The 24,091-nt window shown below is 43.8% G+C and overlaps 1 protein-coding gene across 3 annotated transcripts in view; it reads right to left on the bottom strand.

Moving 5' to 3' along the window:
- Positions 1-23,344, bottom strand: part of frmd4a (FERM domain containing 4A) — a 64,527-nt gene extending 41,183 nt beyond the window's left edge. For all 3 annotated transcript variants that reach the window (XM_070830513.1, XM_070830515.1, XM_070830514.1), the window contains exon 1: positions 23,324-23,344. In XM_070830513.1, the coding sequence (XP_070686614.1) occupies positions 23,324-23,341 (18 nt within the window). In that variant the 5' untranslated portion in view covers positions 23,342-23,344. The remainder of the gene's footprint in view (positions 1-23,323) is intronic.
- Positions 23,345-24,091: the final 747 nt, after the last annotated feature.

Here is a 24,091-nt window from a genome sequence, read left to right as displayed (position 1 = left end):
ATACAGCTTGTGGCCTAAACTCAAGGGCACTGTGTACTGCACAGCTATTGAACTCCAGTGGCCTCTGTCCCCTGTCCTGTGACTGGATAGAATACCAAACACTCAAATCATTTAGCATGCTGAATATTAAACAGTCCTGTCTGTGAGCTCCTACGTGTGTGTCATGGTTCTAATGTCTTCTACTAGACTATTAAACATGTGCCCTGGGACCAGAACAGCAGGAGAAAAGAGAAAAAGGCTTTTGGGTAACAGGCGCCCAAATCCTCTCTGTTCTCTGCTAATTTTGCCCTTGTTTGTATATGTGTGTGTGTGAGTGTGTGTGGTTCAGGGGCTCCAACGACCCTCCAGGCTAATTAGGGAGACAGACACAGAGCGACATCATTCAAGGTACTGGCTTTACAGGAGCTTGGTGAGCTTCCATCCACATAATAACTCTTAGGATTTAAAAGCACTTGCTTCTTTGGCTGAGTGGCATGGACACAACTTGCGCCATGAAGCATGCACACACACACACACACACAGACACACACATGCAGAGGCACATGAATGTTTGACCAGCCTCACTCCCCCGTGCTCTCCAACCTAAGATGCAAACAAAAGTTGTCATGACAACTTTCTGGGAGATCGCGCTGTCTCCGCCATGCACTCTGCCAGAAATGTAGGGCACTTAGAGACGGAGGCCCTGTAAGACAATGACACTGTAACAGGCAAAGATATGACCTAGAGGTATAAACTTAAAGTAAAAAGGTATGCCATGATAGTTTCCCACACAAAGTGAATGAATCTGCAAGACAGCAGTAGCATGATCCCAGGATGGCAAAGACAATGGAATAATAAATCAAAGTCAACATACACTTGCAATTTTAGAGAGACAACCCCCACCCCTGCCATTCACCTCACCACCCCCTCATCATAGCTCCCCCTGCTCCCCCTCAGGCTATACTGGCTCAGGTGATGTAAGGGAGTTTATGTGCAAAAACCTTATAGGGACAGGTACAGAAAGGAAACACGCATTTACAGAGGTAAAGTCTGAAAATGGTAAAGCAACATGGGGGGGACCGAAAGTAGGAATAAACTGGAGATGATCAAGGCAGACAACTCGAGAAAACAAAAGGAAGAAAACAAGTAATGGAAAGATCAATGGGGACAGTGTCAATGCGCTGCAGCCTCAGACTTTCCTCTCATGTTCCTTCAGGATCTACTCAAATGGAGGCATGCAAAAGAGCTATATGTCCCTTTAGAGGCTCTATCCTGCAGCCTGTCTGGTCTGGATTTATCCCGCCATAGCTTTGGCTAAATGTGACTGTGCTACCATTACTACTTGATTCCTCTGAGCCAGGGTAATGAAAAATGACCCAGCTCATCTGCAGGGAGAGCCCTTTGGCAAGTATGTGTGGTGTGTGTGTGTGTGTGTAACTCTTCTTGTCCAAAGGCAGTCCTGTCATTGTAAAGGTATTGAATGTCCTCCATTTGGCCATTTCACCGTAGGGGAGATCCTGAATCTGAAGGTAGGTGGTGGAAAGCTTTTGCTCAATGAATAAAAACACCTGATCAATCATGTGACACAGTTACAGATGAGAACTGGGTTCATTTTTTAGCTTTAGTGGTGGAATTTATTTTGGACCGGTTGTTCCTTATTTATGACTCTATGTTATGGCCCTTGAGAACCTGTGCATCATGTTTTTTGCTCTCATTCAGCATTAATTTGACTTACAGTAAGCTTTCAAGCATCTAGAAAGTTTCTTCATAGGGAGCATACTGTGGGCTGACTAGAGGAGGCCTTAGTTGTAAATTGTAAAGTTTTTGATATTTTGGTTCGGGGAAAATGATATTTACTTTTCTCCAGAGGTTAACACGCATGCAAAACTTTAAACCTCTGTTCGGTAAACACATGTGAACACACTGTGAGGGGATATAATATCCATACAAACAGAGGATCTGAGAGTCCCTGAGAGGGATTTCCTCAGATATTCACCAGATTCCCCTAGTAATCCTCCGGGATTACCATTCTATACTGTGGCCCTAACCTCTGAATTTAAATCATTATAAGCCCTTATATCCCCATCACTAAGGCCACAGTTAAATCTATTGCTTCACTCAATAGAGGAGGACCACCTCCAAAAACCTCATATTATGTTCACTTTGACCACTCAGTTGTGTCTGTGGCCACAACTCAGACACACTTAGAGGATTTAGAGGGATAGCAGCCAGATTTATCAAGTAGGCCGCTCAAACATAGCCCAATAATACACCAGCAAGATGTTGTGTTTTAACATCTGAATAGTTTCCAACATGTTAACAGATATCTGGAAAAGTGTTCATATTTGGCAATCCTTTTATCTAAAATAGAAAACATCAGCCAATAAGGCTTATAAAGTATCATGATCGCTTTCGTGTGTCATGCAACAATAATATTTCCCTTGCAGCTAAATGCCAAAGTAGAAATACCATCATGTTTTCTTTCAATAAAATGTCTTAAATCAGAGAATCAGATTATTCCTTTGGGATGACTGTGTGGTACACGTGTGAGGATGTCAGTGTGTAAGCATGCAAACGCCTGTAATTAATCAAGTGAGTCGCCACCCTATCAAGTAGTGTGCCATATTCTCACATTACCAGAGAAATTAGACTCTGGCATGGCTAAGAAGCTTATGGTGCACAGCAACTAAATGACACAGGGAGGAGGGGTGTCGTCTTTTGAATGTTTAACATGTTAACAAGACTGCACATCACCAAGGGACACGTCTAACACATTTAGATCAACAAAATATGAACGACAGATAAAATTTTGATCAAGATTCATGATTTACAGTGTGGCGAGAAATTTGTTTCCTGTGGTTGAACGTTTGATGAACCTCTACAGGAACCTTTTTCTTAAGTTCAACAAGCCTTGACCCCCTTCTTCTTTTCTCTCTCTCACACACACATTTGCACACACTGGGCATTTGATAAACCTGGGAATGGAGCAGTGGAAATGTTTTCCAGACAAACTATGCAAATAAGACCTTATCCCCTGGGAGACACTGTAAACGGCCCCAACCACACACAGCATCTACAGAGGGGTGTTTTGTGTGTGAGAGAGTGTGTGCCTATGAAGGGGTATCAAACACAAACATGCCTCCAGCTAGTTGCAAACAAATTAGAAAATTACAAGGAAAACAAACAAAGTGCTGGAAAAATTTGAGACACTGTCCGTTCTGGGCCTCAACCCCCCTCCCCTCATCTCTGTGTCGGTTCTGGGAAAAGATTTTCTCACATGCAGATCCTGACTTTGGCACTGAGAACAAAGATGGCTGCCATACAGGGATAGTGATCAAAATTCTTCAGTAGGAAGTCACAAGTTCAACTTCAACCTCTATCCAATAACTACTTGGCTGGAAAACAAGGAAAAAGGAGTAAGGCTGGGAATTAGCGGGGACACGCAGATTTCCTGTTTTGGATATTTGCCTGCCTGTCAAGGGTCTATTTATTGACATCTGTTTTGGTGGAATATGAGAACAAATGGATGATAAATTGTACATGAGAGTCAAAGAGACCTAACAAACTGAACCGAGCACAATCATGACATGATTCAGGGGAGCTGCTGGCAATCACAGCACACTGTTCTTCCAAGAAATCCACTTGCTTGAAAACACCATGGTTTGAATGAGGGCCCACAGCCATATCAGACCACAAACAAAAAACCTGAACACACACAAATTAACCAGCTTCTAGACAGAGGGAGGCTTGTGTATCTCGGTTATGTTAGAGTTGTGCTGCTGTGTCTCTGCTTCGATCATAATGGACTCGGACTCGTCAGTGGGGAAGGAATATGATAAGTGACAGTGCTATTCTCACAGGAAACAGGACCAGATGAGTTCAGTGGGTGCAAATTGGCACGGGTTTCAATCCGAAATACGCCGCAGCAGAGCCGACAAGCTAAGAGAGCAGCGAGATTTAATGAATACGTATGATAGATGTGACATAATGTGAGATTTTAAATATGTATTAACATTTTCAGAGGAATTGTGTTGCTAGGAAACAGCTTGAATCTGAGTTTATTTGACATCTAGGAGAACCAGCTTCCTGACAGCTACCGTTATTAGCAAGCACTATGACAGGAAATAAACTTGGTCTATCTGGGATGTTTATCTTGTCAAGTCTGAAACAATCGACAAGGATGTTGAATACACTAAGGATGAGTAACAACATGTCACTTCACATTCTTAACTCCAAAATGATGGCTTGTACTTAGTCTTGTAAGTTACAGGACAGCAGCGATTATAGATAAATAAGGAATTCTTGCAACTCAGGGGAAGTCCAACCACCTGTGTTTGCTATAGTCCTTACCCCTGTTTCTTCCCCATGCAGGATATCCTGCCTTTAGGACAGGCCCATGTAGTGAGAAGGGGGGCCGTTGGAGAAAAAGAAGAGGCTAAAAGATATAGTTTACTTAGATGAAATCAATGCCAATGGAAAGCAACATGAGAAATGACACAGTGCAACAATTACCCTGAGACTCTGTCTAACACAGCACAGCGGAGCACTGCCCTCACACGCCTGTCGGTACTAACCCTATTTAAAGGGTCATATCACCAGAGGAAAATGTGTGACTGGAGGCTGTTGAGTCAATATTACTCAGCCTGATGTATGAAAGTGTGAACACGCGGCTACATTCTCTCACGAGAGAAATAAAAGCGCGTCTGTGGGAGCAAACAACATTTCGCAAATCTGCTGGTTACTGTTACACCACAGTTCAATCACCCAGGGTGCTGCTTCACACAACACGCAAACCACCTTGAGTGTAAAATTATCACCTTGACATATGTGTCACAGACTGGAACACAGTATAATATCTGGGTTGGTGTCCTGATTGAGTATGTAGGACTGCTGGTGATGGATTTCTCCTCCGGTGAGAGTTGAGAAGAGAGTAGAGACAGTTAAATAAGAAATGAAGAAGTAATTTTAACAAAAACAGAGAGTCAGCGAAGATAAAAAGACAAGGGAGGAACAGAGCACTGAATGTCAGAGCACTGAATGTATTTTCATTTCAGGATGGAAAGAAGTGGTAAAGGACTGGAGAAAGTGAAAACAGGTTGATAAAAAATGAAGACACTGTTAAGTCCTCTTTCTCTTTCCATTGTGTGCGGGCCAGCAGCATGAGGCTGGGTATCTCATTGACAGTGATAGAGGAAGCCGGGCAGGGAGGCAATGTAGTGAGCCAGGGATATCCCCATCCTGCACCCTGACACACTGACCCCTCCTTCCCTGTTTTTGCAACTCCCTTCGCTATTAACTGCTCCACCTTGGACTGTACCACTTCATCAGGCCAAGGGGAGGTATTGTTTGCAGCTAATCAAAGCACACGCCCAGAGGATGTTTGGGAAAGTGTTAAAAGACCTCTGTTTTAAAGGTATTTTCGTGTGGCCTCTTTCAGACATTTGTGCTTCTCTAAGCTAGGAGGGGGTGTTAAGGTTTGTCCTAGGGAGGTCTGGTATATTATTTCAGTTTCCTCTGATTGTGTTGCCCTCCCTCAGGATGCTTAAACTTAGGAGCCACATGTAAAAAACACATCTAAAGACAAAAGTTAGAATAACAATCCATCTTATTCCCCTCTTGAGAATAAAATCGGGATTACAGCAAAAAGACAGGAAAAGACATGTGGTATGTGTGTGTGTGTGTGTGTGTGTGTGTGTGTGTGTGTGTGTGCACTCCACTGACGCTGTATGATGATTTTGTGCGGTACAGCACAGTGTGTGCTTTTTGTCATCTAGCAACAGGCCTGGTGAGTCTCTCTCTGTGAGCCTGTCGGGTTTGTCCTGGTGGTGCCAGCTGCATACTGGGCAGGTGAGACGCCAGGGGAATACTAATGACTCCATGAAAGCCCACAGCACCGATTCAGACATGGTGAAGCGAATACTGATCAACCATTTTGCTGAATCACAGCTCGACAGACACATGGCACAAAAGACTCAGTTGCTTTAAATGAAATAATTAAATTAAGTGATTCACCAGTAAAAGACTTCTTTTGAAGCAAACAGACATATGTAGTGAAGCCAGGGAGTTACATTAAACGTGTAAGACGATGGAGGGATGATGACTGTCCAGACAGCATATAAAACAGTGTCTGTCTGTGCAAGCATCCCCCTTTCACATATCCATAGAAACACTTACCAGCTTAACAGCTTAGTTACCGGCTCCTTAATAGTGACCGTAGCAACACAACTTCCTGTTAAGACTCTGCATCCTGAGCACAACAATAACTACAAAAGAACAGAGAACTCTCCACAGGGGCAACAACATAAAAGAAATTGCATTTTCTATACAATAGTTCAACTTGGTGGGACAGCATTCATGCACCTGAGCTTTGTGTTATAAAACTATGTCAGGTTATGTGTCCCATTTCACCAGCAGTGACACAACAGCTAACCCAGTTCTGTCCTCCATGCTTAATGAATCAAATCAGTCATGTTTAACCCTGCCCCCATCTCTGGTCCAGGTCCATCGCCTGAAGGACATACCTGGCCTACAGTACATCATCTGCTCACTCTGTATCTCTCTCCTTCTGTCCCAAGTGTGGACTCCTTCATTTATAACAGTTTCCTGTAGCAGATATCCCTCTCCACAGGTGGCACAGCTTGCAGACAGATGATAAGTGGTTGCTAATGTGATCACTGCATGAGGTGTCTCTAAACAGATGTAAATTTAGGTTTAAATTAGCAATAAATGCTTTGTGGAAGGGTGCCAATTTGAATGCATGGATATGCACATGCATATGTAGTTTATGTTTGTTTTGTGTGTTTGTGAGGTGCAGCCTACCTGGTAGAGTGGTCTAGAAACACACCTGTGTGTGTGTAATAGATGCAGTGGTGCAGGAAGGTTCCTGGCATGCACACGAAGGCGTCGGAGGGCTGTTGAGGTGAGAGTCCACAGCAGACCCTGCCGAGTACAGACCGCCTCGTCTATACCCAACAAGACTGCTTCCATGACTTCACTGACTACAGGCTCTCTGTGATGAGAGACAGACAACCCTCCAGAGATATGTGCAGTAGCAGTATGAGTTTATGTCAGTGGGATATCCACAGGTATCACATTAAGAAACCTTTATTTGCACAGGTGAGCCATCACAGGTAAAATCCACAGAGGCCCAGGTAATGAGGAGGAATTTGCCTTTATTGTCCTCTTGATATCACTTAGCTCCAGCAGATAATAATTGGGTCATCTCTAGAGGTAAGCTACAGACAGACAGGATAACCCTGTGGCTGTCCTCCTCTCCTGCCTCTGTCCCCCTCTGTCCTTTCAGTCTCTCTGGGATTCAGCGGTCTGATGCTTCCTCAAGGTCAAACTCTGCTAGTCCTTCTGTCCCAGTCCCACACAGCTAGTGGTTCCTGCTGACTCTCTCTCCCCTCTTCTTCCTCCTCCCTTCCTCTCTCTTCTCTTCTCACTGATGAAACGCTCCCTCTGTCCGTTGGTCTAAGCGCCACAAACACAAACATTCCCACTAAGGAAATGCAGCCGGTCTCTCTGTCTCCCTCACTGGTAGTTGTTTTTAAAGCGATATGCACTCTCATGCTGCTGCTCACATGAAGAGAAACCAGCCCAGCGCCAGAGAGAGAAGAAGAGATGACAGCACACTCTCCCGCTGTCTCACTTTTCAGGGAGAGAAGGATGTGCTTACAGGCTGCACACCTTCTCACACACCTGCTCAAACTAGACACTGCCTGTATGCTTGTCATTCTGAATCTATTGAGAACACACACAGATACACACACACACACACTCTGACGCAAAGTCAAAAGTATGCTACTGGGATTTTGGCCAGAATGTTTTTGAAAAAGGAGACATTTTTCCTCTTAACCCGTTTTCCCAGGCTGGAGTATCCTGACCTGACCTATCTAATTCTTCCAAAAAATTCAAGAATATCCGACCCATCTTCAACTCTCTTCCTACTCAACACATTATCCTTGTACAGAATGTTCACAGCATGTAAATATGACTGATTACATCAAAAAGAATTGTTTGATTTGAGATAGAAATCCACAATGAAGCTTATCTTAGATTTGCTTACACACACCCATTTGCAACAATGGCCACATGGAGGCAATACAACCCCCACATACAGCCTGTGCCAAGCCTCCAGTCTGTGTGTGCTCTATATCTTTGCCAGTCTGTGATAAACTCTTGGCTCAACAGCAGAGCTAAAACAATATAGCTTAAATGATCAATGTTCTCTATGTTGCGTGATATGAATATTACAATTCTGAAATCGAACACAGACACATTGTTTTTTCTGGCTCCTGCAGACCTTTCCTGATCTTCTGTGTCACTAAAGATTTAAACATTTAAAAGGGAAAACGCTCAATGTCCAATGGTTTTATACAGCCACACTGACTCATTTTTTCCCACTTTCCTCAGAGAGTCTTGATCAATAAAGGATTCAATAAGTCTGTACTGTACATTAATTCTCTGCCTTCATATCAAACCCGGTCTGACTATGGGTGGATTAAATGGCCTTTCGTTGCCCACTCTGATTCATGGAGGGGTTCATTGATTCAAGGGGTCGCTCCTGTACTGCTGAGTTGGTGTGTGTGTGTGTGTGTGTGTGTGTGTGTGTGTGTGTGTGTGTGTGTGTGCATGCATATAAATTGTCGTATGATGCTCATACCATTTGTATGTCAACATGAACACGAGTAAGTTACTGCCGTGCCATTAATTAACTGTAGTACACTGTAAAAAATAAATATCAAAAATGTCTAACTTTTCGCACAATGAGAAAATATTACTTGTTTTTGAAGCCAAACTCAAACAGCAATGGCATATTTCTCCCTCTTTCTCTCTCTCTCTCTCACTCCGTGTGCTACTTTCTCTTTCACTTTGTATTTTACACAGATGGCTAATTGAATGGATTGCAGGGGGTTTATTGCACAAAAATCCTAATCCCCATAATGCAATGTACGTGCATCTTTTTAAATTTGCTTAATTTCACCAACCACATGCTCCACGATCCCTCATTCCACAGCACCAGTTTCTCATCCCTCTGTCTCAGGGCCTCATGCTGCCCTCTCACCAGTGTCTTGAGACACCCATGAGGAATGTGTAGCATTCCTATAGTGTGAATTTTCCAAAATGTGTTGGCTGGAGCTACAGATGAAGGCTGGAGACGTTTACCTCTCGCACACTGTAATTTATGAGAGGTGTAAATATTTGTTATGGTGGGGAGGGAGGGGGGAGGTTAGGTATGACAGCGCACTGTTCCCATGATTCTATGTGTATGCAATGTCCCACTGAATCCTGGGAAAGGTCAAACAGGCCCTCTGGTGTAAACAGTCCGCACCAGAGTGTCAGCTGGTCGGCTATTACCATAGCAATGGGACGAAGAGAGGAGGAGCTGACAGCCAAATGGACAGGAAATGACAGCACAACAGTGAGATGACCAATTTCATTGTTTCTCTTACACATTCATCCACATATCGATGATAACTAAACCTCAAACCTCAAACACACTGACTAGTCAGCGGTGAGGACATTCTAGTCCTGACACAGACAGGAAACAGGAAAATCAGGACTAAAGTCTTTCACCTTCTCAACTCCATCTCGTGCTCTCCCACCCTATTCTCTTCCACTCTCTCACTTTCTCCCGTCTCGCTCTTTCATCTCCCCTCCTCATATCTCTCTCTATCTCTCAATCTCCCTCCTGCTCTCTGATCTCCACTCAGGCGTGTTATACTAGAGTGCAGGCAAGTCAGGGAGAGAGAGGGAGAGAGAGAGAGAAAGAGGGAGAGCAGCGGAGGGAAATGGGTCACAGACACAGGAGCAAATTCACAGGAACGTTCTCAGCTGAGGTACTACGGCACACAAATTCACAACAATCGTGAACAAGAGAAAAGACACACAGGAGATGCTACACAGGTACCACTCATGTACCTCTCTCTCCTCTTTTACCATAACTTGTCAGTGACAGTAATCCTGGCATCTGGCGTTTGCGGGCTTAATTTTCTTCCAGGCCCATTTTCAACACACCCACCCACCACTGTCACTGTGACAGAGATTATAAGTGACATAAGTGTATAGACCCAGTGTGAAATTCAATTCCGATCAGTCTAGTTTAATGTGACTGCATTAGAGGTGCAAGCAGGGAAATCAATAACATAATGTAAAGTGGCTCAGGAGAGGGATGGAAACAGGGAGCTTCTTTATGTGTGTGTAAGAATGTATGTGCATGGCATCAGCTTTGGTTTCCCCCTTCATGTGTGTGTATGGAATAATTGAAGTAAAAATACGATTACTGTGCACGCCTGCAATGAAAGACCCCCATGATGACACAAAACCTTTGAAGTACCAGGACTTGTTAGTCTCTTAAGTATAGAAGTTGACCTAGTTCATGTCTTCATGTCTTATATGCTGCAATATGCTTTACACACATGCACATAGGGGTCTTCGCTAAGAAAACATGCACACACCCGCACACACACACCCTCTCAAGCTAATCATTCTCTTCACTTTGCCTGGCAGATAAATATTAATGAGGATTACTATGTTACTGCAGTACACCCACGGGAAAACAAGAGACTGCACCTCTCTTTCTCTCTCTCTCTCTCTCTCTCTCTCTTTAACCCTTTCCCACTCTGTCTTACTTTGTCACAGAAGCCCACACACACACTCCTTCCACCACCATCTACAAGAAAGTCTTCAAATTTTACACAGATTCTCTCCTTTTCTCCTCAACTCTCCTCTCTATTCCTCTTATTCTGTCATAGCAGGCTTTACACACAAACCCATGTGACACACACAAACACACACACACACACACACAAACTATGAATAAACCCCTTCATATGAGTGAGTCACAGACAGTGCCTCCGTTCTCATTGAGTCGTGTTATCTCTGTCTAACAAAGGGCACAGATTGTGTTGGGATATTTAAGGAACATTTCGGGGTCTCCACATCCTGTTTTGGGGGAGATGGAATTTCAACAGACTCCTTCCCATCAACCCACACTCGTCTTTCTTTTTTCTCTGCTGCATCCCTCTCTTTCTCAAAATGACTCCGTGCAGTCATTTCTGAGAATAGAAAAGCAGAGATAATGAAGAAATCATTCTGAGCTCTGCATGGAGGTGGCGGAGGATGGGAATACACAAACACGCACACACACACATCCATCCACTGGGGATGTTTTGGCAGAGGACAGAGGAGTCCACTCTCACCATAGCTACCCTGCTAGCAAACTGTCTCCATAGAGAAAACACATTATCAGCAGCACACTGCCTTCAGCCTTCACTCACAGTCAATAGACGATCATCTCTTCATTGTTTGATCGTGCTCTGTTCAGATTTACTTTGAACTTGGACGCAGCTGTGCCGTGTGTCTATAGGTCTGTGGGTTGATTTTGGACAGGGAATAAAAGACAGATAGAAAAAAATCATAGCAAAGAGTGATGAAAGAGGCAGGGTGGAGGGGAGGGTGGGAGTCTCCCCCCTTTCCTCCTATGCTCAAAAACATTCTTCTTTCTGAGCTGCCTTGGGGAGAAAAGGGGGGTCCCCTTTCATGCTGAACAGGGTGTGGTGCACCAGGGGCCTACAGGAGCCTTTAGCTCCAGTTATTCCCTCCTCTTTCTTTCAGTCTTTCTTTCTTCGCCTGTTTCCCTTTTTCTTTGTCTCTTTAATTGGACTGACTGACCACAGCTCTCTCACCTAAAGTCCGGGGGGCAGGTTGAGATCCTTGGGAATCAATACTGTAGCGAGGCAGAGCAGAGCTGTGGGCACAAAAACTCATTGCTCAAAACTGATATTTGTCAACAGACAGATGGTACAAGGAAATTAAATAGAAACTTTTTTTTTGGATGTTGTTCCTTTGGTTTCCTCATCAACTTAGTGGCTTCTTAAACGAATCTTGACTCTAATGTCAAGACAATTAGATCAGCCTGATGAGTCTCAACCTGACCCACAAAATGCCTCGGTCCAGTGCTGACCTTCTCTGTGATTGGTGAAGACGAGATGTTTAAAGGTAACAAGGATCGATTAGTATTCCTGCCTCACCACTTGCCTGGCTGCTTCTAGCATTCAGGCCTATAGAGCTAAATTACAGTGAGGCTATTGTCTGTTTGCATTCCTATTCGGCTCATGAACGTGCGTTTTGAACATGTGTACTCGTCCAAGTCTGTGTGTGTGTGTGCGCCTGTGTGAACTTCTCTGACAGCGATCCACCCCTCCCACCTTTAAACCCTCGCTCCCTTGCTGTGCCCCTGACAACAACATGTTTCCTTGGAGAGTGATTTAACCTCCTGAAATACGAAATGTTTTTCATTTGTTTTGAACCCCCCCAACCCAAACCTTGCCCCCCCCCACCACCACCACGCATGTCTCACTTTTTCTCGCGCCCTCTCTTTCCTTTGTTTATTTGTTGTTTTGTTCTTAATTTCACAGAAAAGAGCTGAGCAGCTTAACATGATAGTGGGATAACAAAGGCGGAGGATAATCCTAATTCAGGCTGTTTACTGAGGTAATCTAAACAGAAAACATCCCCTGAAAGAAACTGTCAACACCAACCGCACAATTTGTCATCATCATATTACTGTACTGTTTAGCTAGGTCTATCTATAAGTCCCATTTTGTCCACACTGATGCACTTTCTTCATGTGTTACCACATTTTGCTTCTTCAAAACTGCTGCGATGTAAAGAAAGGTGCGTCAAAAAAAAAAATGGGAGAATGATGCATGACAAGTCATGACAAGGAGTAGAAGGACAAAATGAGGTAGAAAAGAAAGTGATTCATAGAGAAAAGGCAACGTAATCAAGTTTGTCTCCTCTCCTATTCTTGTGCGGTTAACGAGGCATGTTCCGTTCAGATGTGTCATAGCTGTTTACCATGAACAAAGATGGCTATGTTCTCCCTGTAGATATTACTCAATTAGCCGTGAGAGAAACACACATCCATCAAAAACTATGGACACGGACACGAGTCGATTCATCTGCATTAGATATGTGACAGGGCACAGATGAGAACATGGTCTGTCTTTTTCACTCTGCAATGTGGAGGATCCATTTTTAAAACATCTTTCAACCAAGTTAACAAATGCTAATGGTTCTGGAGAAAAGCACCTAACCAACGGCGGTGCACACCCACTAACCTCTGCATGTTAAATCACAAAAAGTTGCTGAGGGATATGAAAAACTGGTCTTCTAAGTGTGCAAAGGCTTTTAAGTGGATCTAAGCTTGCAGCAATTACGTTTCCAGTTGCATTGCATTTCCGATAAGTTTCACTCTGCTCAGTCAGCTGCTTATGGATACAGATTTTGTCTATATTTTTTCTGAATGCTGTTACTTTTCTGTGCAGCTCACGCAGTTACATAAGGCAGAGATTGGATGATAACTCAATGCATTATCTAACATGACAAGTCAGAGCAGGACAAAGCTGCATTTGTGTGTAGAAGTGAAAGTATTTCAGGGGCTCAGGAAGGACGAGGGAAGGTTAAGTCATAACCCAACAGACAGTCAACCTTTATAGAGCCTCCGGGGTAGAAACCGCTTTGTTCACATGCCATCACTAAGGGGAGGAACAGGTCAGACAGTCTGATTTAAATTCTCTTTTCGTCAATTTATCGAACACTTTTTTCTGCCCGTGTGGTTTGATAGATATAGAAAATCTGACGCATTCGCTACCTTACAGTCCAAGCGGATGCACATCCATCTAGTCAGTCATTTTCTCCAGCACAACAGTACAATAATGTGTGCGAGTGTATGTAAATCACAACAAGTAATCCCCCTCCAGTCTGTCTGCACACAGCTGGCTGCAAGAAGAATGGGAGGCAGAGAAGGGGAATGCAATCAGTAGAGAAAGAGAGAGAGACCTCCCTCCATTCCTGTGTGAGAAAATCTGCTTTTCTCATTAATTAAGGTGATTTGAGTGACTGTGTGTGTGTGTGCATGTGTTCAAAAGCACCAGCCAATCAACCACTAGCAATTACTTCTCTCAAAAGGACAGTGATATTCAGTTTCCTCCAATCAAGCAGTATTATGACAGCCAGCCACATTCAGTTGGATCACAGTTAATCTGTTTACCAGCCACTACACTATAATGACACATAACCTGAAATTTTTGGATGGTGAGACCTGAAAGCATTGGAATAAATTCTAAATAATATTGTCTGAGAACTCTTGCGTACTTCACTGCCACTTGGCTATAAAAGCAATCTTTGTTAAAGGAACCAGGTTGTGTTTTATGTGTTTTTGTGATGGTTTTATCCATTATTTTTGTATTGAGGCAGGTTGGGAATATGCATGTCTGGGCTTATTAAAGTGAAAGCAGTTTTCATCCAATATACAGAAGCCACACTGTGTAATTTATGATAGCATGGGTACAGTATGTGTGTGCTTGTGTGTATTACTGTATCCTCTGTGTACACGTTCAATCAAAGAGAGAACTACAAAGAAACCAGCGATTCTCAGAAGAGCTCATGGCATTTAGAAGTCACATTCACTCAAAGAGGCGTGTTAATGAAGCTAAAGTCCCTACACGTCAAGTGGGAAGACTGAGGTTTTCAAGAGGGCGATGAAATTCAATTCAGTATATTCCTATCAGCACCTCATGATTTTGGGAGAGCATTTTGGAGGAGCTGTAAGCTCAGTGCACTCATCACCTACACACAAACTCTCTACTTAAATCTGGTTCACTTAATACCAGTGTATTTACGACATGAAAGACATGCCGACACGCATCACAGAATGAATGCCACGGGGAATCATGCGCACGCTCACAGCTGCAAATGCTTGTGCTGCTTTCTTTACACGCATACGCTGCTTTCTCGTGGTGTAAACAACTTTGCTGAGGAGGATGAACAGGTGAATCATCTGGCAGGTTGCTGCCTGTCCTTACAAGTAACATAAAGGTGCAATCTGCAGCACACATTCCACATGAGCGTCCTGAGCTTAGCTGGAAACTATTATCTTCTGTCGTCAGCCCACACCCATTAGATCTACACAAACACATAAACACTGAAGCTCCTGATGCCTGTCTGATGTAAACTGTGTAAAACACCCAAACAGGACGGGATCCAGCGCTTTGAATCACGCAAAGATTGAGGCTTTGCTTGATAAAAGAAAGCTAACTGATGTCTTAAGTCAGTTCAATTGCATTGATGGTGACGGGCAAACAAGCCGCACTCAAAGACAGCTCTCCCACAGTGATACTTTACTGTAACCTTGAAAACTGAGGACCGCAGTGGAATACATTAGTAGTGACAGAGACAGACTGAGTGCTGGAAAGACTGACAGACTCAGACTGACAGGAAGAGAAACACAGAAAAGTATTGTCCACTGGAGAGATTAAAAGCTTTGCTCTTGACTTGCCTTACACCAACTCAAATCTAATACTGTCCCCTGGATTAGCCAAGAACCTTTTTAAATCCCACTTACACACACAACAGCTTGGCAAGACGTGGTCACCGAGAGAGGGAGAGACAAAGTCACAGAAAAAGGGAGAAAGTGAGAGGAGGAATTGGGGGAGGTTTGTGTCTTACCCTCTCTCCACTGTTCCTCCTCAGAGTTCCCACCGGCAGTTTAAGCATCAGCCGGCGGGTTCTCCCGGGCGTCACTGCTCCCACCATAGTACGCTCCAGAGTGTGTGTCTCCGTGGGTGTGTGAGCATGTGTGCGAGTGTGCGAGGTGGGTGTCCTCGCCGTCCCGTCCAGCCTGGCAGCCGGGGTCCACGCGAGCTTGCGCGTGGGTGTGTATGAGGAAAGAAGTGTGTGATGTTAGTGTGCGTGGGTACAGCAGCCCCACACCGGTCCTATGTGCCTCTGTCTGCTTCTATTTCCCTCTGTGTTAAAACACCTCCCATTCTGCTCCTCTCAGCTACGCTCCACTCTGCTGCTCACGAGGTGAATGAGAGTGTGAGAGTGTGTGAGAGGGAGAGGGAGCGCGCTTTGTCTCTCCTCTCTCTTCTCCTCTCTCTTCTCCAGCTCTGGCAGCTCCCCCTCCCTGCCTCCCACACTCACTTCCTTCAGTTGGGGGCTTAACCAGGTCACTGGATTAATGTGACGTTACGGCTCTTATTAGCATACGCACTAGTGTCACGTGATCCAATAATAATTGTGTGTGAGCAGATATACCCCCACCATACACACACACACACACACACACACACACACACACACACACAGCCCTTACAGGGGATCACGTGGGGAACCTCAAAAGGAATATGGGATGTTTTGCCATCTGGTAGGGAGATTATCTTTGAAATCCCACATCCAGCTTTCTCTCCCTGCACTGTCTGGACTAGGATACAAAGGGGGAATACACACACACACACACACATACACACACACACACACACACACACATGCACACACGTACATGCACACACACACACACACATCCTTGCAGTCAAGCACGCACAATGCTCATGCATGCAGATATTGATCATCTTATCACCTGGTTCATCGTCTGAATGTAGAAAAGTGTGGAAATTGGCCTTAATTTTTTCCTCAAAGCCGTGACAGTGGTGCACCTTTAGCTGCGAGGCTCAATCTACTTGCAGAAATCTTTTATAACGATGGCTGCAGCCACGGAGAGCTGACTCAGTCTCGCGTATCCACCACGGTGGTCTTTACATGTCCATTAAAGCTATTGGACTCATGAGTTACAACTGCACCTAGTGACTTACTGTCATATTCTCATCATCACTCACTGCTGAGCTATGTTTGCTTCTGCACATCAATACTCAGCTGTCAGCTGATTAACTTAAGTGGATCAACGCACACATGCACACACATATGCAGGCGCACACAGATGTTCAGCATGCACATATGCACATACATGTACAGTGGGTTCACCCATATCACAGTCCTGCATGGGCAAGGTAGCTGTTGTAAAACAGTAGTACGAGATTATAAGCTCAAAGATTTAGCTTGATCATCACAGTTATGGGGTGATTTGATGTTGGGTCACAGGGTACAAAATCAGATTAAAGCCACTAGCCAAAGTGAGCAACCAAACAAGTCTTTTTCACCCCCCATATCATTTATTTAAGTGACGACCCCCGACAGCTTTAGTGACATGATACTGTCTATATGTCACACTTTCTAACACACACACACACACACACAAACACACACACACACACATTGTGCTAAAGCTGGGCAACGAGCACACAGGAGAAAATCATCTGCAGTGGTAATCCCCAGTAAGCATTATTTATTCAATACCCTGGCCCACATCAGTGTGTGAGTGACTGTGGCCTACATGAGAAATATCAGAGGGCTATTTATAAACTTAGTGTGCAGACATCCAGGTCTTGCAGATGACATACTGGAGGAATTGAAAAGGGAGCCAAAAGACTGGAATCATTTCTCTTTGCACTGTAAGCGGTACTCTGTGTGATGGGTGTGTTTGATGTTAATTCAGATCGGAGTGACAGAGATTAACTGCCACTGCTGATTTGGGAGATAAAACCTGGCTGCTTTCCTAGGGATCTCATATGACACCTTGACAGGAAGATGACAATACACTTTCCTAATTGAACAGTTTAAGTATGGTTTGTTCTCTTTCATAGGTTCACAGGTTTTCCTTTTGAGATTTTTTAAAAATTCCACCGCCTCATCTCCAGTGAGGTAACAAAAGCCCTCTTCTTGACAGGAGGGAAAAAACAAAAAAACCAACACGTTACTATTCTTGATGCTTCAGGCTAGATGCACAATGACCCATTTCAGTCAACAAGCACACAAAAGTAAAGGCAAATGGGATTTGCACTTGGTAATAAAAATATGTGAAATACAAAACTGCATACAAAATAACGCATAAGAATACAAAAATCAGGCAAAAAGCTGGGAGATTCTAACATGCTTCGCTGTACTGGATCACACCAGCTGTCCTCAAAATGAACAGATATTAATACATTTCTAAAAAAAAATCTGCAGATAACAAGAGAGAGTCAAAAAGAAGAGAAATAAAAGAAGAAGAGACAGAGGGAGATGATCACTTTCTAGATTTAAGAGATGCTAATGAGGGAGGTGCAAACAAAACATCTGAACCGTCTGGGTTTTATTTCAGCTGTGCGTTTGTGTGTGTGTCTGCTTAGTCTTTGCTCACAGTTGTAATAATAAGAACCAATGGTTCTCTATTGTAGAATCCTGGCATTGTTACGCATTAATTTACCCTGATAACCCAGCCAGTCTCTGCCCACGGCTGTCTGACTCATCCCTATGGTACTGCTCCTCACTGTGTTTATGTGTGTGTGTGTGTGTATGTGTGTGTTTGTGTGTGGGTGTGTTTGTGAAAATGCCCTCTAGCTGGACTCCCGCCCCATCCCAGGCAGGGAGGGAGGGGGTTGAATGTTTATGTTTCAAGACTCCACAAATTACAAAGGCTCAGGTTACAGCACCAGTCCGCAGACAACACAGATAAATGGTTATAAAGCGAAACAATAACACCCTGATAGCTTAATTCAATTCATTTCGCACTGCATGCCCCTGTGAATGCTTCCAAGTGTATGCTAGTGTTGTCTGTCTCTATCTCATGAGAGTGACATGAGCAGAAAGCGGGGCCTCCCACCCTTCATCAGGCCAGAACCAATCATAATGACTTCTCCACAGGGGAGCATCCACTTCAATTATCATCCCCTCAGCATTAATACAGCACCCACAGCAGTATCTGTGTAAGAAGGCTTGGGAAACACTTTTATAAGCTCTGAAAGGTAACAGATAGTCTAGGAGATTTTTTCAGGAAACGGGGACATTTGTGTGACTCGTGAAAACTGGGACATATTTATATTTCAGAGAGATTTGGTGGAACACGGGGACAGGTTGTCCTGGTCAACTGTGGCGCTCAGCACAACATCTGCTCAACCCGCTGTGAGGTGACTGTGTGTGTGTGTGTGCACATGCTGTGTATCGGCTTGTGTGTCTTTCAATATCATTAACATTTCAGTCCTTGGCACCGAAAGAATGTAGACAGACTGAAAAATCACCTCCACCTATGAATGTTCTCTGTTTATAACTTTGGAAAGGTGTGTTAGACATAGCCTTGCAAAAAACATAACTGTATGTTTGTGTGACTGCAGTCTACATTCACACTCATACACTTCCATTATACAGTCATCTATGCTTTAACGGAATTAAAATATATAATTTCAATGGGCATATCAGTAGTCAATTATGAAGGCAGCGGCAGACTTGAATGGGGCACAAAATGTGCAACTTTCCCCAGTGAATAGCGTACAAGGCTTCTGAATTATTCACCCAAGTCAATTGGAAAGCCTCTGCATGAGCTGGGCCAGTCGACATCAGAATCTGGACCATGCAGATGACAGAAACTGAGGGTTGAATGATAATAGCTGAATAGTTTAAGGGTGTATGCATAAAGTTTATGATAATTGCCTGGTCTCTATTTATTTGGGGGCTTCTGCTGTTAGGGTGAAGACTAATGAGGCAAGAAAATGAGACACATCTAATTGGTAAATCCGACTATATTATTCAAATTTCATTCATAGTACAGGGGGGGGGTTTGAAGTTTTCCCCAAACTTATAATAACACTGAATTTGTTACCCTGTTCTATATTTTTCTACATCTTCTTAATTCTGTTTATTTTTTGTCAAAGCCATTCCATGAAAAGACCAAGACTAACAGCGAATTGATCCTACTAACAAGTAAGTGCCCTGACATGCTGGAGCTTATTCTTCTGTGCCATAGACCAAAACACAAGTGAGCCCCACCATTGAGCTGGTTGACGTGTTCCCTCAGTACAATAAACATGGACAGTGTACAGTGGTATACTTTGAGTAGATACCACACACACCACATACACATGTATGTGATACCACATGCACTCCTCTGGTGCTGTAAATCTCTCTCCCTTTGTTTTCTGTCTGCTATCAATTAAAGTCAAAATAGCCCAACAAAAATCATTAAAAAAGCACAACCAGGGATGCAGAGAAAAAAAAAACTCCAAAGTTATGCCTTTGTTCCTGAGAAGACTTGACACTGTGACAGCCTCATACTGATCAATGCCACTGTCAGATTGATGTAGAAGGCCTGACAACTATGGTGGAGAGAGAGCTAAAGCAGGAGAAAGAAAGGTGAAGAGATAGAGGAGAGGAGAGAGAGAGAGAGAGAGAGAGAGAGAGAGAGCTATAGAACTGGAGAGGGAGAAAGGAGGAGGAGGTCAGCTTGCTATAATTGAACAATTTTGTCACTGGCCAGAGGACACACCCATTATATAACAGCACGGTCACACATAACACACCCAGTCAATAGCTTCTATCTGAAACAACACATCTACAGTAGCACAGTGAAAAAAGAATAGTACACTGGACAATAGGTTATACGCATGCACTTAGACACATACACTGTACAATGTCTTGATATAATTGGAGAGAGTACAAGCTCTCGGTATCAGTGCGTCACAGTGTTTGTGCTCATTGCAGGCTGAATGCTCTCAGAGACCGCAGGCCCTTTGTGGCAGGCCAGCTCCCCTAAAGATATGAACTGGTGCTTTATGGCTGCTGGAAAGAGAGGAGATAGTGCTGAAAAGAACAGAGCGGTGCAGTACAGCTGTGATGGAAACAATCCCATCCAGCTGAAGTCTTCCTCTGTCAGAGGAGGCGAGGGGGGTGGAGGAGAAAACGAGGGATCTGGGAGGAAGAGGAGTGAGGGAAGGGATGGTTAGCTCTGCCTCCAGGCCTGCATCTCAGAAAGGATGAGGATGGTGGGGGAGAGGACTAGGGGGTGGAGATGTTTGTGGGGTGCATGAGGAGGAGATTCAATTAAACTACACAAGGATTGAATGCATTTTTAATCACAACGCCTCATTTCCTGACGTGACTGTCAGCCTTTGTGTGAGACTGTGAGGCAGCCTCTGAAAGAGGAGCTGCCATGTCTCTCTCTCTCTCTCTCTCTCTCTCCCTCTTTCTGTCCTCCCCTCGCAGGCTCAGCGGACCAGCAGCACAATACACAGCAGCTTTGGCAGGAGCTGATATGACGCCATCAACGGACATTTTACAGCAGCCAGAGAAAAATCCAATCACAAGATACAGATCATGCCACTATTTAATTCATGTCAGAGGGCCTTGTCACTGTGAATGTGGCAGTGTTGCTATGACTGAGACCTCTGTGGCTCAAATGTCATGGAAGTCAAGCAACAAAGTAACACAGATGATTGCTATTTTTCCTCTTCCTCCTCCTCTTTGGTGGCGAGGATGGGGCGTCTGCTATTTTCAAACGTTTCTTGCCTTTATGACAGTGGCAGCGTCTCTTGAAAATATAAGCTGATTGTAAGTCTTGATGGGTTTCCTTACTAGCTGGCAGTCATGACTTTGTGACCAGCTGTGTGATTTAAATCTACGACAGTGGTCTTGAATGCAGAAGAAATAAAAGTGTTGACCTGAAAAATCTTCAAGTCTACAAATGGCTCCTCTTCCACTCCAGCTCCCCGAGAGAGATCAAGGCAACAAAATCGCGACCTCCTTTTCTTGTAGTAAAAGAGGTTGTAAAAGAAGTTCACCGTCTCGCATCCTTTCGGCTTTCCTGAATCATTCATATGTGCTGCTGTGCTAATGAAAATAGCCGTGCACCCTTGAATATAGCTGTGCTACAGACCAGCACAGATAGGACTCTGCAGGTATTTCTCTACTGAAGGATAGAGAAGCACCGCCATTATTCGAATGACCCTCAGTATTTCTCTAACAACCTCTGCTCACTGCTGCGTTAATTCATATATGCAGAAATACTGACACGCAGACACAATCACATAACGGAAACTCTACACTGAAGTTCACGATACAGTATATTCAAGCTCCTCTTGTTCCGAAGCAGTCTGACAAAATGTTTTCAGTGGTTTAATTGTCTGATCCAGATTTACTATGCCATTATTTGATGCTTCACTCAATTAGGCAGCTTCTTAGCTCATGTCTGCATGTCTTTTTGGGTGAGGACCCCTCACTGTAGCTGCTACCACACTGGCAGCTAATGGGGATCCAAATAGATAAACAAATAAGTAAATGAATAAACATTTGTGTGTGTGCGCACATGTGTGTTTGGATGTGCGCATGCATTGCCATATGGGTGGGGTGATTTAAATATTTCTCATTTAAGTATGCAAAGTGGCCAGATAACCCTCTGTTTTCCAGCCTCTTCCAGCAATTAGGGAAATAAATAAATAAGCAGTCTAATTAGGATGCTGGGAGGAAATGTAGAGGAAGGAAGCATTTTCCTGACGTTCCATTTCTTTCTCCATCCCACATGCAGAGCATGAATAATCCAAATCCTGTTCTGGCCATAAACACTAATCTTTATTGCTTCAGTCATAAATCATCTATTGGATATTTGAAAATGACCAAATCTCCAAAATAGGTTGATGGATTCAGGCATCACATATCTGCATATATCAATGACATCGATGCCCTGCAGCAGTGGAATGAGTGCTGATAGTATTCATTGGAAGCACAGTATATCTCAGAAAAGGACAGATTGCTGTTCCCCTCAACATATGCCTGTGCCTGTAAACAATGTTAAAGGGAAACAACAGCTTAACAAAACTCATTACAGCAGCAGACAGATCAAAGCAACCAGGGATTCTGATGTCATTTACAATATTCGTGTGTCTGCAGAGGTGGACTTCATGTGCCTGCGTGTAACTGTATCGAATAGTGTGAGCATTAGTTTGTGCGTCTGTGTGTGTGAAGGTTTTTCCTTCCCACAGACCGAATGCTTTGTAAACCACAAGGGCTTGAGTAATATACCTCTAACCAATCGTCACGGCCAATAGAAACCTGACTATCACATCCATCAGACTTGTTCTCTTTCCTCTTTCATCCCTCATTTCCTCATTCTCAATCCTCACCTAGAGAGTACATTCATCCCTAATTTAAAGATTTATGGCGACTCACAGGTAAATATGAAGGCTGCAGACCACACAAGGCACAAGTAAGCCCACTACCTGCATATAATACTTTGGAATTGGTTGGATGAAAGCTCCTCACATGCTGAGGTAACATTCACAAAGTCTTAACTCAGTGGGCTAACCCCGTTTTGAGTCATGTAGAGGCCATGCCAGTCCAGGATGTATTCCTGGTCGGCCAGTTTATTCCCTGAATCTTGCTGCACAGAGTTTGACTTTTTATCAGCGTTTTTTTTTTGTGCCAATTAATGAGAGAGCATCTGGAAAGAGACGTGAACATATGTTGGCCTCTGGTCTCCCACTGCAATTATGCACTAGAGAGGTCATCCATATGAGACCCAGAAAGAGGAGTGGTGACGAAAGACTGAGATTCAGTTAAATGCACTTCAGGACGGATAAGTTAATTATTGTGATTAAAAACAAAAATTAACAAAAGAAAGAGTGGGTGAACTTACAAAGACATCCATCAGCATGTGCTCCAGGGTCACCTCTAAGTCCTCGAGTCGTGCTGCAAGAGTCATCGTTCAGCTGATCCAAAAGACACCACCGAAAATAAGATTTAGGTTTTTCACCACATTTAAACTCTCAATCAAAAGCCAAAGTCTGACCCTAAAGCCTTAACTCGGCCACTCTGTTATCAGGTGTATTCATGGGATGCTGACCGCTGAGTAGTTAAGCCATGTCAGTCATTAAACAACCCAATTCTCCAAATGATTGTGCTGTAACACGTTCAATCCAGCCTATTTGGTCCACGTTCTCCTTCCAAGATGACCAGCTGTAGTCCCAATGTGACAAACAAAACACGTCTATCTCCACCAAACTTGGCTCCGAAAACCATCTGGATTCCGATTGGTGCTCCAAATGTTTCCAAAAAGAGTAAGGGGGTCCCCTCAAAGAGCTTCGATAGCTCATTTGAGGATTTGGGACAGACTATGGTCTTGTCGTCCCTTCTCCAGATCTGAGTTATGATCCATGGGTGAGATAAAGACACTGACAACTCCCTGGCAGAGGGAGGGCAGAGGGTTGGTCTCACTGTTCTTAGGATGCACAGAGGGTGAAGAGAGGAGGAGGAGGAAGAGGAGGAGGAAGTATAAGTCTTAAAGGGGGGCCTAATAGTCAGAAGCGACTACTATGTGATGAAGTCATCTGTTTCATTTTTTTTTTTGATATCTTTCTATCTCACATTCTCTAAGTTGTTTGAACAGGATATCCCCTCCCTATTT

Source organism: Pempheris klunzingeri, chromosome 5 (assembly GCF_042242105.1).
Source record: "Pempheris klunzingeri isolate RE-2024b chromosome 5, fPemKlu1.hap1, whole genome shotgun sequence".
Classification (NCBI taxonomy): Eukaryota; Metazoa; Chordata; class Actinopteri; order Acropomatiformes; family Pempheridae; genus Pempheris; species Pempheris klunzingeri.
Note: the sequence above shows the minus strand (reverse complement) of the source record. Positions and strands in the feature narration are given on the sequence as shown.